Source organism: Nyctereutes procyonoides, unplaced genomic scaffold, assembly GCF_905146905.1.
Source record: "Nyctereutes procyonoides isolate TBG_1078 unplaced genomic scaffold, NYPRO_anot_genome, whole genome shotgun sequence".
Taxonomy (NCBI): Eukaryota; Metazoa; Chordata; class Mammalia; order Carnivora; family Canidae; genus Nyctereutes; species Nyctereutes procyonoides.
This window is the reverse complement of record NW_026575049.1, coordinates 11312537-11327252: the sequence shown is the minus strand read 5'-3', so window position 1 is coordinate 11327252 and position 14716 is coordinate 11312537. Positions and strand designations below refer to the sequence as shown.

The following is a 14716-nucleotide window of genomic DNA, read 5'->3' as shown; positions in this document are numbered from 1 at the left end:
CAAGAACGGCAGGGCTATAGAACTTACAAATTGTTGTATAACATGGGTCTGAGACATGTAGAGAAAAATGGAAATGGGTTTTCAGTACACAGGACCACAGTCATAAACCAGATTTAATTCAAAGGATGGACTTTCTAAAATGGATTCTCCAACGAACATGTTGACTTCTCTAGTGTAATATCTAACAAATACTAGCAACACTGCTTAAAATGCACATCTTTTAATAAAGGCCTCTGAGGGATTGCTTACTTTTCCTGGACTGCATTTCAAATTGACTCAGGAACTGTTTATTGCATGGAGTTACAACAGGATTCTGACCATGAAGTTCTCTTTTAGGCAACAGATCCATTAACTTTTTTGAGGATGCTTCAGATCCAACACCAACAAGGGCAAACCTAAAAGACGTTTAAAGGGGTAAGGGTAGAAGGTGAGGAAGGATTAACAAAGCAACTGTTACTGAAGAGGAAATGGTGTGAATTTACCTTTATGTAAGAAAAATGAAAATATTTCTTAAATCTATACAAGTTCACATTTTCATCTTTAACTTTTTCAAAATAAAAACATACCATACACTTGACTTATTTAAAGTGTACAATTCAGTGTCTTTTAGTATATTCAGAGTTTTACAACCATCACCACAATCAATTTTAGAGCATTTTCATCATCTCAAAATGAAACACCATATTCATGAGCTGTCACTCCATTTCCTCCCATCTTTCCCCAACCCCAGGAAACTACTAATTCACTTTCTGTATTTATGAATTTGCCTATTCTGGACATTTCATATTTATGAAATTATATAATATTGGTCCTTTGTGACTAGCTTCTTACACTTGGCAGTTGTTTTCAGGGTTTACGTATATTGTACCATGTATCATTCTTAATGTCTTTTTATGGCTGTATAATATTTCATGATATGAATACAGCACATTTAAAAAAATCCATTCATCAGTTGACAGACATTTGGGTTGTTTCCATTTCTTGGTTATTATGAATAATGCCACTGTAAAAAGATGCTCAACATCACTAACAGGGCAACGTAAATTAAAACTATAATGAGATACTGTTTCACAACCACTAGGATGACTATAATCAAAAAGATGGAAAGTTTTGGTGAGGATGTGGAGCAACTGAAAATTTCATACACTGCTGATGGGAATGTAAAATGGTGCAGTTACTTTGATGAATCATCTAGTAATTCCTTCAAAGATTAAATATAGAATTAACATATAATCCAATAATTCCACTATTGTGTGTGTGTATGTGTGTCTACCTACCTACATTATGGGACTGAATATATGGGCACACAAAACTGGTACAAGAATAGTCATGGGGCATTATTCATAATAGCAAAAGTGGAAAACAACCCTAATGTCTAACAAATAATGGAATAAAAATGTGGTACTTCCATATAATGGAACAGTATTCAGCTATAAAAAGAATTAAGTATGACACATGCTACAAAATAGCTGAATCTTGAAAACATTATGCTATGTGAAAGAAGTCAGTCACAAAGGACCACATACTGTATGATTTTATTTTTATGAAATGTTCAGAATAAGCAAATCCACAGAGATAAATTGTTTAACAGGTATGGGATTTCTTCTGGGGGTGATGAAATGTTCTGGAATTAGTGATAATATATCAAAAACCATTAGACTGAACATTTTTAATAAAAGGTCAATTTAAAAAATAAAAATAAAAGGTCAATCTTATGGATGTGATTATATGTATCTCAATTAAGAAAAATAAATTTTAAAAAGTGGAAAAAGAAAAAGAAAAAGAAAAAAAAGAAAAAGTATAAAAACAAGAAAAGAAAGGAAAGACTACCAATTTCATACAGTTATAGGATATTCTATCTCAGAGAGACTCTTAGGAGCTTAAAACTTCTCTCCAATGTTCAAAATGGTCCCTTAACTAGATCCCTTATTCTAGTCAATGAAAAATTCTGGTGTGTGACAGAAGATTATCTTGGGTCACAACACTTAGAAACAACCTAATGAATTCATTAAATTAACAAATATTTAGTGACCACCACCACCTACATGCCAGACATAATCCAGGGTTAGGGACGCAAGAGTGAACAAAACAAAATTCTTCCTCTCATGGAGCTTACAACCTAATGGAGAGAAGACAGTAAGTAAAATATACTATAATAAAGAAAAAAGAAAGGAAACAGTGAAAGGAGTAGAAGGTAATATTTTGCATAGGATGATGGTGAGGAAAGAGAACTCTTTCAAGAGTCCTGAATGAATTGAAAGAGATCCATGTGGATATTTGGGAGGAAAAACAAACTAAGAATAAGAAACTACTAGCATAAAAATCCCAGGTAGGGAATGTGTTTGAGGAACAGCAGAGATAAATGTGGCTGAAACAGCATAAGGAAGGCGAAGAGTGGTAGTATATAAGGTCAGACAGGTGGTAGGGAACAGATCACGAAGTGCCTTGTAGGCCAAAGATTCTGGCTTTTACTCTAAGTGATAGGAGCCCAACAGAAGAAGATCTTAGCAGACAAATATTGATGTCACTTTTTTCCAATGTTTACACTGTGGTAGTAACATAAGCTGTAGGGGATTTAGGGTGAAAGCAAGAACACCAGGTAGGCTATTACAAATGTTAAGTAAGAGATAACAGTGGCTCGGACCAGGTAAAAGAGAAGTGAAGTTCTTGAGAAGTGGTTGGATTCCAAATATATTTCAAAAATATTCTTAACATACACTAATACACACTGAACAACATAAAACAAGCACATTAAGGCATATTCCATATCATTTTGCATCTAGCAATTTATTTTAAAAATCCAAAATCTGCACCTAAAGGTTTATATAAAGTGATGCCTGCTGTAACATTATTTATAATTGGCAGCCTGAAAACCCAAATGACCAAAAATAAGAATGGTAAAATAAATTACTGCAGCAAATAAGCTAAGATGGAAAGAAGACATTAGAGAGGATGTGGTATTTATGGGTAAATATGTTTTTACTCATGTCCTAAAACATGTGAATTGTAATCCTGTTCTTAATTTTTTTGCCCTTAAAATACAATAGAAGCACAAGGAAAAAACCTAAAAGTATAGTCACTAAATATTAAGAGTGATTGTGTATAGACAGTGAGCTTGTGGCTTTTTATATTCCTGTTTCTGGGTGTCTGTATTTAACATGTTGCTATTAATGATCCTCTCATTTAACTGATTATCTCAGTTAAAAAAAATTAAACCAAACATTCATGCTACATTATTCTCCAGTTGCCCATCTTTGCCCATCCCTAATCACAGGAGAATAATGCTTCTTCAAACTGTCATTTCAATAATCATTTCAACCACAGCGGGAGGAACAGAAAAATTAAATAGGCCTAATCAGTCTACACTTCTAGCTTCACTAGTTTTAGTAAGTTAGGGCAAGTGCCCATATCTCTGCCCAAGAACCTTCTGCCAATGTGAATAAAGCATTTGTATAGTTAGCATTAAGAACAGTTGCTCTCAAAATTATAATCACTAGCTACTAACATATTAGGGAAAAAATGAAATTAAAATTCTTACCCCTTTGACTGGCCATTTGCCCGATTTTCAAAAAATTTTATCTCCAAAATATCATTCACTCCCAAAGAATGAACTGCTTCAGTTAAGTCTTCATCTGTTGTCCACTGCAAAACATTCCCTCCTTATTAACTATCAAAACATCCTAGATTTTTACTGTTCCAATTTAGTTTTTAAGGGTAAACTCAAACAGGAGACAATGCTCAGTGCAAATCTAAGTAGAGATACTGCCAATTAGTCTTTTTTTTTTTTAAGATTTTATTTATTTATTCATGAGAGACAGAGAGAGAGGCAGGCTCCATGCAGGGACCCCAGGACTTGATCCCAGGACTCCAGGATCACGCCCTGAGCGGAAGGCAGCCGCTTAACTGCTGAATCACCCAAGCATCCCTAGTCTTTAATTTTTAAATGGCATAAAAGCACCTGAAGACCTAACTTCATCCCTTGATAAGAGTTTCAGAAATTAGAAGGTATATATCCTTAGAGATGAGATTTTTTTTTTTTTTAACTCAAAGAATTTCTGGTCTCTCCCAACTAAACTGCTACAATGTTAAATTCTTAATAAAACCAATCTCACTTATCATTTCTTTCCTTAAAGCAAATTATTTAGGGAAATAAATTCCACCTTATATTTGAGTATAAGATAAAAAAGAAACCGAAAACCACTAACATGCACTGAGTACCTATCATGTACTTTGTATCAGATATTTAACGCTTAAAACAATACTATACGTCTTATTATTATTCCCATTTCATATATGGTGCAATGGAGAAGTTAAAAAGCTTGTCCAGGGGATCCCTGGGTGGCGCAGCGGTTTGGCGCCTGCCTTTGGCCCAGGGCGCGATCCTGGAGACCCGGGATCGAGTCCCACGTCGGGCTCCCGGTGCATGGAGCCTGCTTCTCCCTCTGCCTATGTCTCTGCCTCTCTCTCTCTCTCTCTCTCTCTGTGTGTGTGTGACTATCATAAATAAATAAAAAAAAATTTTAAAAAAAAGAAAAAAAAAAATAAAAATAAAAAGCTTGTCCAAGATCACAAAAGCAATACACAGAAAAACTAAGATCCAGAGTCTTATTTGGCAATTGCACTCCTCACAACTACCCTTACACTGTCTCCAGTATTATAAAACTGCTCAGGCTGAGTGGTTGGGGATGTAGTTAGTTTTTTAAAACTGTGAAAATTTTAAAATAAAATGCTACTAAGGAAGACGAGTGACAAATTTTGATTTCTAGACAATTTTTAAACTTTCAAATGTATGTACTAAATGTTTCTGAGGGCAGCCTGGGTGGCTCAGCGGTTTAGCACCGCCTTCAGTGCAGGGTGTGATCCAGGACCCGGGATCGAGTCCTGCGTCCGGCTCCCTGAATGGAGCCTGCTTCTCCCTCTGCCTGTGTTTCTGCCTCTCTCTCTGTCTCTCGTGAATAAATAAATAAAAATCTTAAAAATAAATAAATAAATGTTTTTGAGTAGAGATGTAGACTCTATAGGACCATTTCAATGAATATTTAGGAGTTAGGAGTTATAATAAAATAATATACACTGAACACCCAGGTAATAAAATTCCCAATCAATAATCTCATAAAAAACCCAAATTAAAATACAATGTGGGATCCCTGGGTGGCGCAGCGGTTTGGCGCCTGCCTTTGGCCCAGGGCGCGATCCTGGAGACCCGGGATCGAATCCCACATCAGGCTCCCGGTGCATGGAGCCTGCTTCTCCCTCTGCCTGTGTCTCTGCCTCTCTCTCTCTCTCTCTCTGTGACTATCATAAATAAATAAAAAAATAAATAAAAAAAAAAACCCTGAGTCTTTAAAAAAAAAAAATAAAAATAAAATAAAATACAATGTATACAGCAGTAGTTCCATAAATGAGATTTCAAATTTAAAAGCAGAAATAAAGTTCAAGTTTGTAATATAAATTAGTTAGTGAAAACTTACTTTTTTAAAGATTTTATTTTTTAAGTAATCTACACACCCAACATGGGGCTAAAACTCACAACCCCCAAGATCAAGAGTCGCAGTTCTGGGGATCCCTGGGTGGCTCAGCGGTTCAGCGCCTGCCTTTGGCCCAGGGCATGATCCTGGAGTCCCGGGATTGAGTCCCGCGTCAGGCTCCCAGCATGGAGCCTGCTTCTCCCTCTGCCTGTGTCTCTGCGCCTCTCTCTCTCTCTAGGTCTAGCATAAATAAATAAATAAGTAAATCTTAAAAAAAAAAAAAAAAAAAAAGAGTCACAATTCTTCCAGACTGAGCCAGCCAGGAGCCCTAATCATCAAAACTTTAAAAAATCCCAGGTCAGCGACACCCGGGTGGCTCTGTCGGTTAAGCATCTGCCTTCAGTTCAGGTCATGACCCTCAAATCCCAGATCAAGCTGAGTGTCAGGCTCTCTGCTCAGCAGAGAGTTTGCTTCTCCCTCTCCTTTTGCCCCTCCTCACTCCTGTCAAATAAATAAACAAAATCTTAAAAAAAAAAAAATTCCCAGGCCATATTATTTATTCTGAATTCTGGTTTCAGACCTCATGTATTTTTCTGCGTCAAACTAGGATAGCGGACATGTAGAAGTACTAAAGTAAAAAGGATATCTAATTTAAACTCAAAATATTATTTAACTGGAATCTCTACCTAAAGAAGCTGAATGACCACAAAATTCAAAACTAGATTTGAAATTTATAACGTTTAAACATACTTGAATTTTTCTCCTCATTGCATAAACAAGCATACAGAACAAATCTTCAAATTTTTATTTTATAAAACAAAAAAATTAACTACTTGACCAGTTCAAAACCAACTACTAATAATTTAATTCATATGTTGAAAGTTTACTTACCCATGTTAGATTTCCAATATACAATGCAATTCTCTTTCCAGTATACGTATAGACAACATTTGGTGCTGCTCCTTTACCCACATCATCACCAACAGTTGGTGGGAGAGTGTCCATGTAATCACGGTCTTCTGGGGCATCTCCATTATTTGCAGATGGAGAGATGACATCATCATACAAATCTATCTGATCATGCCCACCATATTCAGCTTCCTGAGGCACAGAAATAATACTCTAAATTATACAACAGTCAGACAACCACTAAATAGATTTGAATACAAATTCATTCAACTATTTTGTTTTAAAAATCTGGTAGAAGATAAAGCCCCAAAGATCTCAGTATAAATCTTCTCTTACTTTACACCATATATGTATTCTTGACTGGTACCTATAAAGTGAATTTCTAAACAGTAAATTCTATTTTCCCATTTATATATATTATAGGAAATAATGTTTCTTGGTAAAAGGAATGATGTGGAGACAAAATAATAATATAAAATTTTTCTTGGAAGTACAATACTCTTAAAGTAGAAGTAATAATACATGAATACAAATAGATGGGCTTCAAAAAAAAAGGACAGAAAATAGCAAAAAAACTCAAGAGTCATTATGAATCTTTAATATTTAACTGCAGAAAAATACAACTATTATTTTCTATGGTATTCAGGATCTTGTTGTCCAACTCTGTGAAAGGTATTAGTTTTAGAAAAAAGCACCACGAGCTAAGCCAAAGGAAAGGGGTGAAGAAATCTGAGTACATAAATAATTCCAAATGTCATAATAAATGAACAAGGAAAAGAAAAACAATAAATGAGTTAAACTATCCAAATTAGTATCTAGCAATAGTTTCACTATTCTCAGTCAACAAAGAATTAATGCTTACCCAACTTATTAGTTTTCTAGTCAATTTAGCAAGAGATATCTAGTCAATTTGCAAGAGAAAAGTGGTATGAACAAGAATTTAGTAAAGCTCTTCCACGGAGTGTCACCAGCAGAATTAAAAAATGCTAGTGGATGCCACTTACATCCCTGAATGGTGAGCAGGGAAAGAAGGAAAGCAAAAAATAGAAATGTACACAGGAGAAAAGTTTAAAAAGGAGGGTTCTAGCATCAATAATTAAAGAAAAACAAAATGCAGACATTGGCAAGACAAAAATAATACTGCCCTTCATTTAAACTGCCCTTAGTAAGGGCCACAGGCTTCACTAGCCAGAAGAGGAAGTACTTTTATCTTCCTTTCTTTCCATCACTAAGTATCTAAATAAATGTGAATTATTTCATTTTCCTTATGAGGTAGAGTATTTGAGATAATAAAAGAAAGCAATTACAATTACGAAACAACAAACTTGAGAATTTGGATATAGCTTATAACCCCTCAATAACAGAATTTATTAAAGACAAATTACAATATAAATGGCACATAAGGAGAGCTATAAGTTCCAATAGTTTTAAGGACTCTTACAAAGATAGAGAAATGACGCAGAGAAAACATTTGTAACATGACTATAAAGAGATCAACAAAAATATTGTTATTACAGGCCCCAGGAGAACACAGCTATTGTTTTGTTATTCAGAAGAACGGCAGAGTTAAGAATTTTTTTTTCAAAAGATTAAAAACCTAAAAAGGGAAATACCGATTATACACACAGCCAAAGGAATCTGAAATTTACAAAGTCATTTTCAGGTAATCTTCTGCATAACTTAGTTAGCCAATTTACTAATTATATAACACCATCTTTACATAACATTTTGTTATGAGGCAGAAGGTCTGTAAGGCTTATTATCTAATAAGAAATCCAAGATGTCTAGGTAAGTCATAGAACAAAGCCATCTTTAGCAATGGGCAGAAATAAGACCACAAGTGACTAAATTATGCCTGGATTTTATTTTGTTTGTACAGCAACATCAAAATAATCTTCTACAACTGAGTTTTTGTTAAAGTAGCATGCTCAAATTGCAGTGACAGTAAAAATTAAAAGGAAAAGGAGTTTTGTTACGAAGTTTCAGTGTAGCTAAAGCTTCAGGTGGCATGACTGCAACAGTGGTGCCATACACTTAAGATACTAAAAAGATTCCCACAAGGGGTAGTGGGCACTTTAAGCTCTTGCAAGCTAGTTCTGTACATCAACTGCAATTACTCCTCCTCCTCCTCCTCCTCCTCCTCCTCCTCAAAGGGACTTGTGTTTCCCTCCTCCTCAGCAGACTATAGTCACAATACATGGTCTGAGGGAGAGCAAAAAAGAATGCAAGGGTTATTTAAATTTACACTTTCATGTAACAGGTTAACACATTATTAGATTTTCCATTACTTGTAAATCTAGGAAAATGTTTAGGTAAGTAGACAATAATTTATAAGCATAAATGCAGCTACACTAACCTGGTGAATCATAATCACTATTTTTGTCTGTCCACGAATTCCTATGTTGACACCAACCAATTTTCTGTATTGATATGATTCTACCAATATTTAGGATCAGCCATTTTGTCTGGTAGTTGGACTGCTTCCAATTCGTTGAAGTATGATGCTAATTGAGACCATGGTCCTGGGGTTTGATATCCATGTGGACTAGTTAGCTTCACTCTGTTCCAAGGCCACAGCCTGTACTTCTAACCCCAACGGTATGCATTTGGATGTGGTGAAAAAATATTAATGAATCTGAATACATTTGCTGCCATTACTAAAAATGCAACTCAAAGTACATACTCTTGAAGTATCAGTAATCTTTCTTTTCAGCTTCAGCATATCACATCTATCCTCCACATTAAAAAAAAAGAGAGATACAGGACTCCTCTACTTTCTGTTCCCACTTTTAAAAGGAGGGAAACAGGGATCCCTGGGTGGCGCAGCGGTCTGGCGCCTGCCTTTCGCCCGGGGCGCGATCCTGGAGACCCGGGATCGAATCCCACATCGGGCTCCCGGTGCATGGAGCCTGCTTCTCCCTCTGCCTATGTCTCTGCCCCCCCCCCCTCTCTCTCTCTCTGTGACTATCATAAATAAATAAAAAAATAAAAATAAAAAAAAAATAAAAGGAGGGAAACACACATACTCTGAAATTATGCAAAATATGTATCATAGGTCATATACAAGGAATGTGACCTCTGAATGTCCAGTTATTGAACAAAACAATAGCTTCTACTTTGTCAAAGAGAAATGGTCAACAGTGTCAAGTTCTATTATGGAAAAATCTTTTCAATTATTATCTTTAGAAAATTTTAATGGCATTCGAAAACAAAACAAAAATCAATTATTGTTCCTCTAAATATTTTACATGACAAATGCTGCCCAGTCCAACTATTTTTCATAGTAACTAACCTACTGATAGAGCTGCACATTATATATAACTTTCAAAAAAAAGCAGTTCTCAGGGTTTGTTAAAAAAAAATAAATCCAGTAGTACTTTTCATTCCTTACACTCTAAATCACTACAATCGCTCTACAAAAAGGCATCCTTTCAAGATTTTACCCTTCAAGATTATGTTCTACATGATATACAAGTAGCTGCTGCCACATCAGAGAAAAGACTTTCCTCCAAGGACTTATTTTTAGGCATATTTTCCTTAATCATGTCCCATAAAATCTTAGTATCAGACATCCTGTGTATACATTCTGTATACCCTTACTGTACTACAGTAAGGAATGGAATAACTGTACTACACTCTGAGTTCTCCCTGACACGCCCAACATGGCTTTGGGTGATCCTAAATAACAGTATTCTTGCATTATATGAGTACTAGTAACGGTACAGCAAGAGCCACTGGTTTCAAAGCCCCTCTACTGAAGGAGGAGAAAGAGAAGAAGAAAAAGAAAAGAAACTAAGGAAGAATGAGGTGAAAAAAAAAAAAGAGGAATTTAACAGCCATTTCCATTTGGAGAAATATAAAGGGGGGAGGTTTATATTTTGCATTTACAAAATATTCTATACCGAGGAAGAGAAATACTAGCGTGCAAAATCCAGTAGCAGATCATCTAATTCATATTTACCTTTATAGAAAAATACCATTTTTTGTATCTACTTATGTTCTAGATTTGAAAATTAGTTTGTAATCCCTGTGAAAAGGTCAACTAATGTAAAGAAGCCAATGTGATACTAAAAATATGCCACACAAACCACAAAGTGGACAATTCATAGGCAGTTGAATAAACTACGCTCATAAATCATAAAACTGAGTGGGAAGAGTTCCAGATCCGCTTAATATTTTTACCAAAGTTTCTGACTCAATCTCTACCTACCTTATTCTCAACTTTACAGCCTTATCTCAAGATTTTCTATTAAACATAAGTTTATCAGAAATAAGGTTTCAGTAACACTTGTACAATATTTTCCAGAATTGGCTAGACGACTGGCTAGAGTAGATACATAATGATTAAATATAAAGTATAGTGACTCATGAAATAAAGGCAAGTTGACTTATGAGGATGTCTGGGTCTCTAACTTCTAAATGAACTTTTTCCCAGCCACAAACTATACACATATTCATTTTAAAAGTCATCAAATTACTAAATCAGCACAGCTACCAGTGACCTATCACCAGACGAATCAATAACTAAATTCTATATTAAGAGCTTTTGATCTCCAAACAAGCAAAATATACAGTTCAATGTATACAGTGTAAACTTTCCTAAGGTTCCTAGAATTGACTTTCCCCATCAATAAAAAACATAAAGGAGTGTTATAAACACATGACCTATCAGTGTTACAATTAAGTAGAGGCTTCTCTTCCACACTACAGTGCATTGTCAGAGTAGACTATCCGAACTTTGTATCTCTCCTTGTTGGCATATAACTCATACTCAATAAATGTATTTTGAACAACTGAGCTTTAAAATTTTTTATTTAGTCTTAGTCAAAATAAAAGTCTGTAATTATTAAATATTAGGCTAGTAACTACCACATTAGAGTACAAATCCCAGTTCAAACTGGACTGACACATACTATAGAGGCTGAAACAGAACTGCTTTCTTCTCAACTCCAAGTTCAAGTAATGTAGAGGTTTGGAAGTAGTTCAAATTCTCCTTCCACTGGAGCAACTAACTGTTCTCTTTGGTTACCTCCAAAGACCTTTAACTTAAAAACTAAAGAGCACCCATGAAGAATAGCCAAATCTCTTATGCCTTCTCCCTTTCTTCAACCTTATTCTCCATTCTTCAATTCCATCTGGTGAAGAAAGGAACTCTATAGTTTCACTAAACTTAATCTCACCCCACCCCCAAATGAAAATTTCTTCTAAGACAGTTGACCATCTCATAGATTTTTGAAACAAAAATCTATGAGATTTTGTGCTTAACCAAAATACACACCTGAAGAAAAAGCTTCATAAAATACCATTTAAAATAAAAAATGGAAAATAGTCTACAGAGAATGTCAAAGTATACAAATGCAATTAAAACTGCAGCTCACAGTGAAAAAGGACTTTTTTTTTTTTGAAGGTTTACAGCAGTTTAGAAGCCAAAATAAGTCAAGGTTGGTTATACTTAGTAAAACAGTTTACTTAACGACAGTTAAGAGTCATAGTTTCCTACAGCAACCGGTAGGAGTTAAGATCACCAGCTCACAATAAAGGGAAAATTAAATCAATCAGTAAGTAGTAATTCTGTAGTTGCCTCTAACTCTGATCAAATTTTGGAAAAATATTTCTGTGACAGTAACTTTTTAAAAAAGAGAATGAACCTTGAAAACGGCCAACTATCCTTTTGGGGCCATATTTTGTACAAGAATTACAACAGCAAGCAGATTACAAAGACTGAAAATATGCAAAATAATAACAAAAACAAAGCCTCTATTTAATCCCATTTATCTGTTCAAAAGTATGAAGACGTTACTGGTAAAATTCTACAACTGTGTGTGAGATAAAATGCTGTAAGTTCAAGTCAACAAAGAACTACGTTTTTAAGAGAACCCTACAAAGAATAGCTCATCATCAGGGCCACAAAATTTTAATCTCCTGTCCTGCTCCATTAGCACTAGTTACAGCACAGGGAGAAATGGCCATCCCAAATTAAGTATGGGAACATCTTTCATGAAAAGGTCCCGAAGAACGCTCAATTTCTAAAACTGTACCCGAATTCTTCTTTTATCAATCTAAAAAAGGCAAAGCAAATGTATTATCTCCTAAGAAAAGCTAAAGGCGGCCGCCTTGAACGTTTAATTGCTCCTCTACTTTCCGGTATTGGCCCTCTTTTGGATGGAATGTTATACCCATTTGATTAAAAAAAAAAAAAATTCCTAGAGGTCTTTGTCTACTGAATCTTCAAAAGCAGTAGAATCTGATTGTAGAGCCCAAGACCATTTTCTAACTTGTCATCGACACAACTCAGGCATCACGTATCCAAAATATAAACGCGTAACAAGACGTTAAGACTTTTTAAAGCTTAACGTTTGATTACAATACCCAGCCTGCGACGGAGTAACAACCGTTTCAAGTTAATTGGGAAACATCTTTCTTTTCACCCCCGGGGGAGGAGGGGGGAGGGGCACAGAGTCATTCCTGAAAAATGAGAACTGTTAAGGATTTCTAGCTTTCCCTATTTTTTCTTTTCTTTTTAAAATCTTGAGGCCCTAGAAACAAATAAAAATCCTGAATGGGACGGAGGGCAGGGGGTGGAAACCCCCCCCACCCAAAAAAAAAAAAAAAAACCACCAAAAACACATTAACCAGTAGAATTGTATTCATAAGCTTCTCTTACAGACCTGGAATATAAAAAATAAATAAATAAATAAATAAATAAACTTTTCGGTGCACTGTCGTCAGGCACCATTTAATTCTGAAAAAAAAAATGTGTTTCTAGGATGGGGACAGCGGGCTCGGCTTCCACGCCACTCCCGTCGCAGCAGCGAGACCTTCGGCGGGGCTGCCCAGCTCCGCGGCGGGTGTTCGAGCCCCCGGGGCGGACCTTCCCTCCTCACCTTCTCCGACCTGAGGCAAAGCCCCTCGGAGGGCGTCTCGCATTCGCTTCTGGAAATCAGGTCTAGTTTGCAAACCCTTTAGGGTCAGCTACAAAGGATTTCGGGGCAACGTCCTTTATGGTCATCCTGGTCTCCCGCGGAGAGAGCCACCAGCCTTTTTTTTTTTTTTTCCAATGTTTCCCGATTGCCCCCCCCCGCCCCCCGCCGGCCCCTCGGAGCAGCTCGCCTCCAGGTCCTCCTTCAGGCCGCGGCCACCCCTCTCCACAGGTGTCTTCGCCGCGAGGGCCGCGACCCCCGGGGTTGGAGGCGGCCGCGCCGACTTGCACACGCCCGAGTGTGAGGAGGACTTGTTGCGAGCGTGCCGGCGCCCGGGCCGCCCTCGGAGAGCGTGAGGCGGCGGGGGGCGGGGAGGGCGCCGAAAGCCGGTGGCGGCGGCGGCGGGGCCCAGGAAGCGGGGCGCGCGGGATACAAAGGGCCGTGAGCGCGGCCTTCCATGAGGCGGCCGGGGGCGCAGGGGGGCGCGGCGGGAGGAACGGGGGCCCGGGCCGAGGCGAGGGCCGGGGAGGACGCGGCGGCCGGCGCGCGCCCCGCCGGGCTGCGCCCCCGGCCCCGCGGCGGCCCGTTCTCCCCGCGGCGCACACGCGGCCTAGCGCGGCGGGAAGCGCCCGCCGGCCGCCGCCAACAATGGGGAGGGCGGGGGAGCGGCGGCTGCACGCGGGCCGCCTCGGCGCTCCGGGCCCCCGGCCCCGCGGCCCCGCGGCCCCGCAACGACGCGGCGGGGCGAGGGGCGGGGGGCGGGGGGCGCCGCGGCGGGGGCTGCGGGGGCGGCCGGCGCGGCCTCGGCGGCCGGGGGGCGCACGGGCTGCAGCCGCGGCGGGGCCCCGCGGCGGGGGCGGCGGCGTCCGGCCCGCAGCGCCGCGGGCCCGGGCCTCACCCACCTGGTTGAACTCCTCGCCCACATCCGCGTAGATGTCTATGTGGTCCACGCCGTCCGCCATCTTCTCTCGGCCGAGGCCGCCGCCGCCTCCTGCAGGTCCGCCCGCCGCGGCAGCAGCAGCCGATCTGGCGGCGGGGGCGGGGCGCGCTGCGTCACTTCCGAGGCCCGAGGGACGAGGCGGGGGCGGCCGGGGGCGGCGCGGGGGGCGCGCTCCGCTCCGCTGGGCTCGGCTGGGCTCTGCGCGGCCGCGGGCTGGGGGCTGGGGGCGCCCCTCTCTCGGCGGCCCCCGCAGCCGGCGCTCAGGTTCCCGCCTCCCGGCTCTTCGCCAACGACCCTCGGAGCCGGGGCTTCCGGGCGGAGGGCGGTGGAAGGCCCCTGGCCGCGACCCGCCGGGGGCGGGAACCCCGCATTCGGAGAGCGAGCGCCCCGAAAGCCCAAGTCAACGTTGTTGCCCGCGGCGCCGGGCGGTCGTTCGGACTCCCGTTCGCAAAGCTACTTCGGTTTGCAAAAGCGACGTA

At 39.7% G+C, this 14716-nt stretch overlaps 1 protein-coding gene across 4 annotated transcripts in view; it reads right to left on the bottom strand.

Annotated features, from left to right (window-relative positions):
* CPSF6 (cleavage and polyadenylation specific factor 6) overlaps positions 1-14310 on the bottom strand; it is a 33339-nt gene extending 19029 nt beyond the window's left edge. For all 4 annotated transcript variants that reach the window (XM_055328223.1, XM_055328224.1, XM_055328225.1 and 1 more), the window contains exons 1-4: positions 14200-14310; positions 6360-6569; positions 3539-3642; positions 250-395 (exon numbers count right to left, since the gene is read on the bottom strand). In XM_055328223.1, coding sequence (XP_055184198.1) covers positions 250-395; positions 3539-3642; positions 6360-6569; positions 14200-14259 — 520 coding nt within the window. In that variant the 5' untranslated portion in view covers positions 14260-14310. The remainder of the gene's footprint in view (positions 1-249; positions 396-3538; positions 3643-6359; positions 6570-14199) is intronic.
* Between the last annotated feature and the right edge of the window lie 406 nt (positions 14311-14716).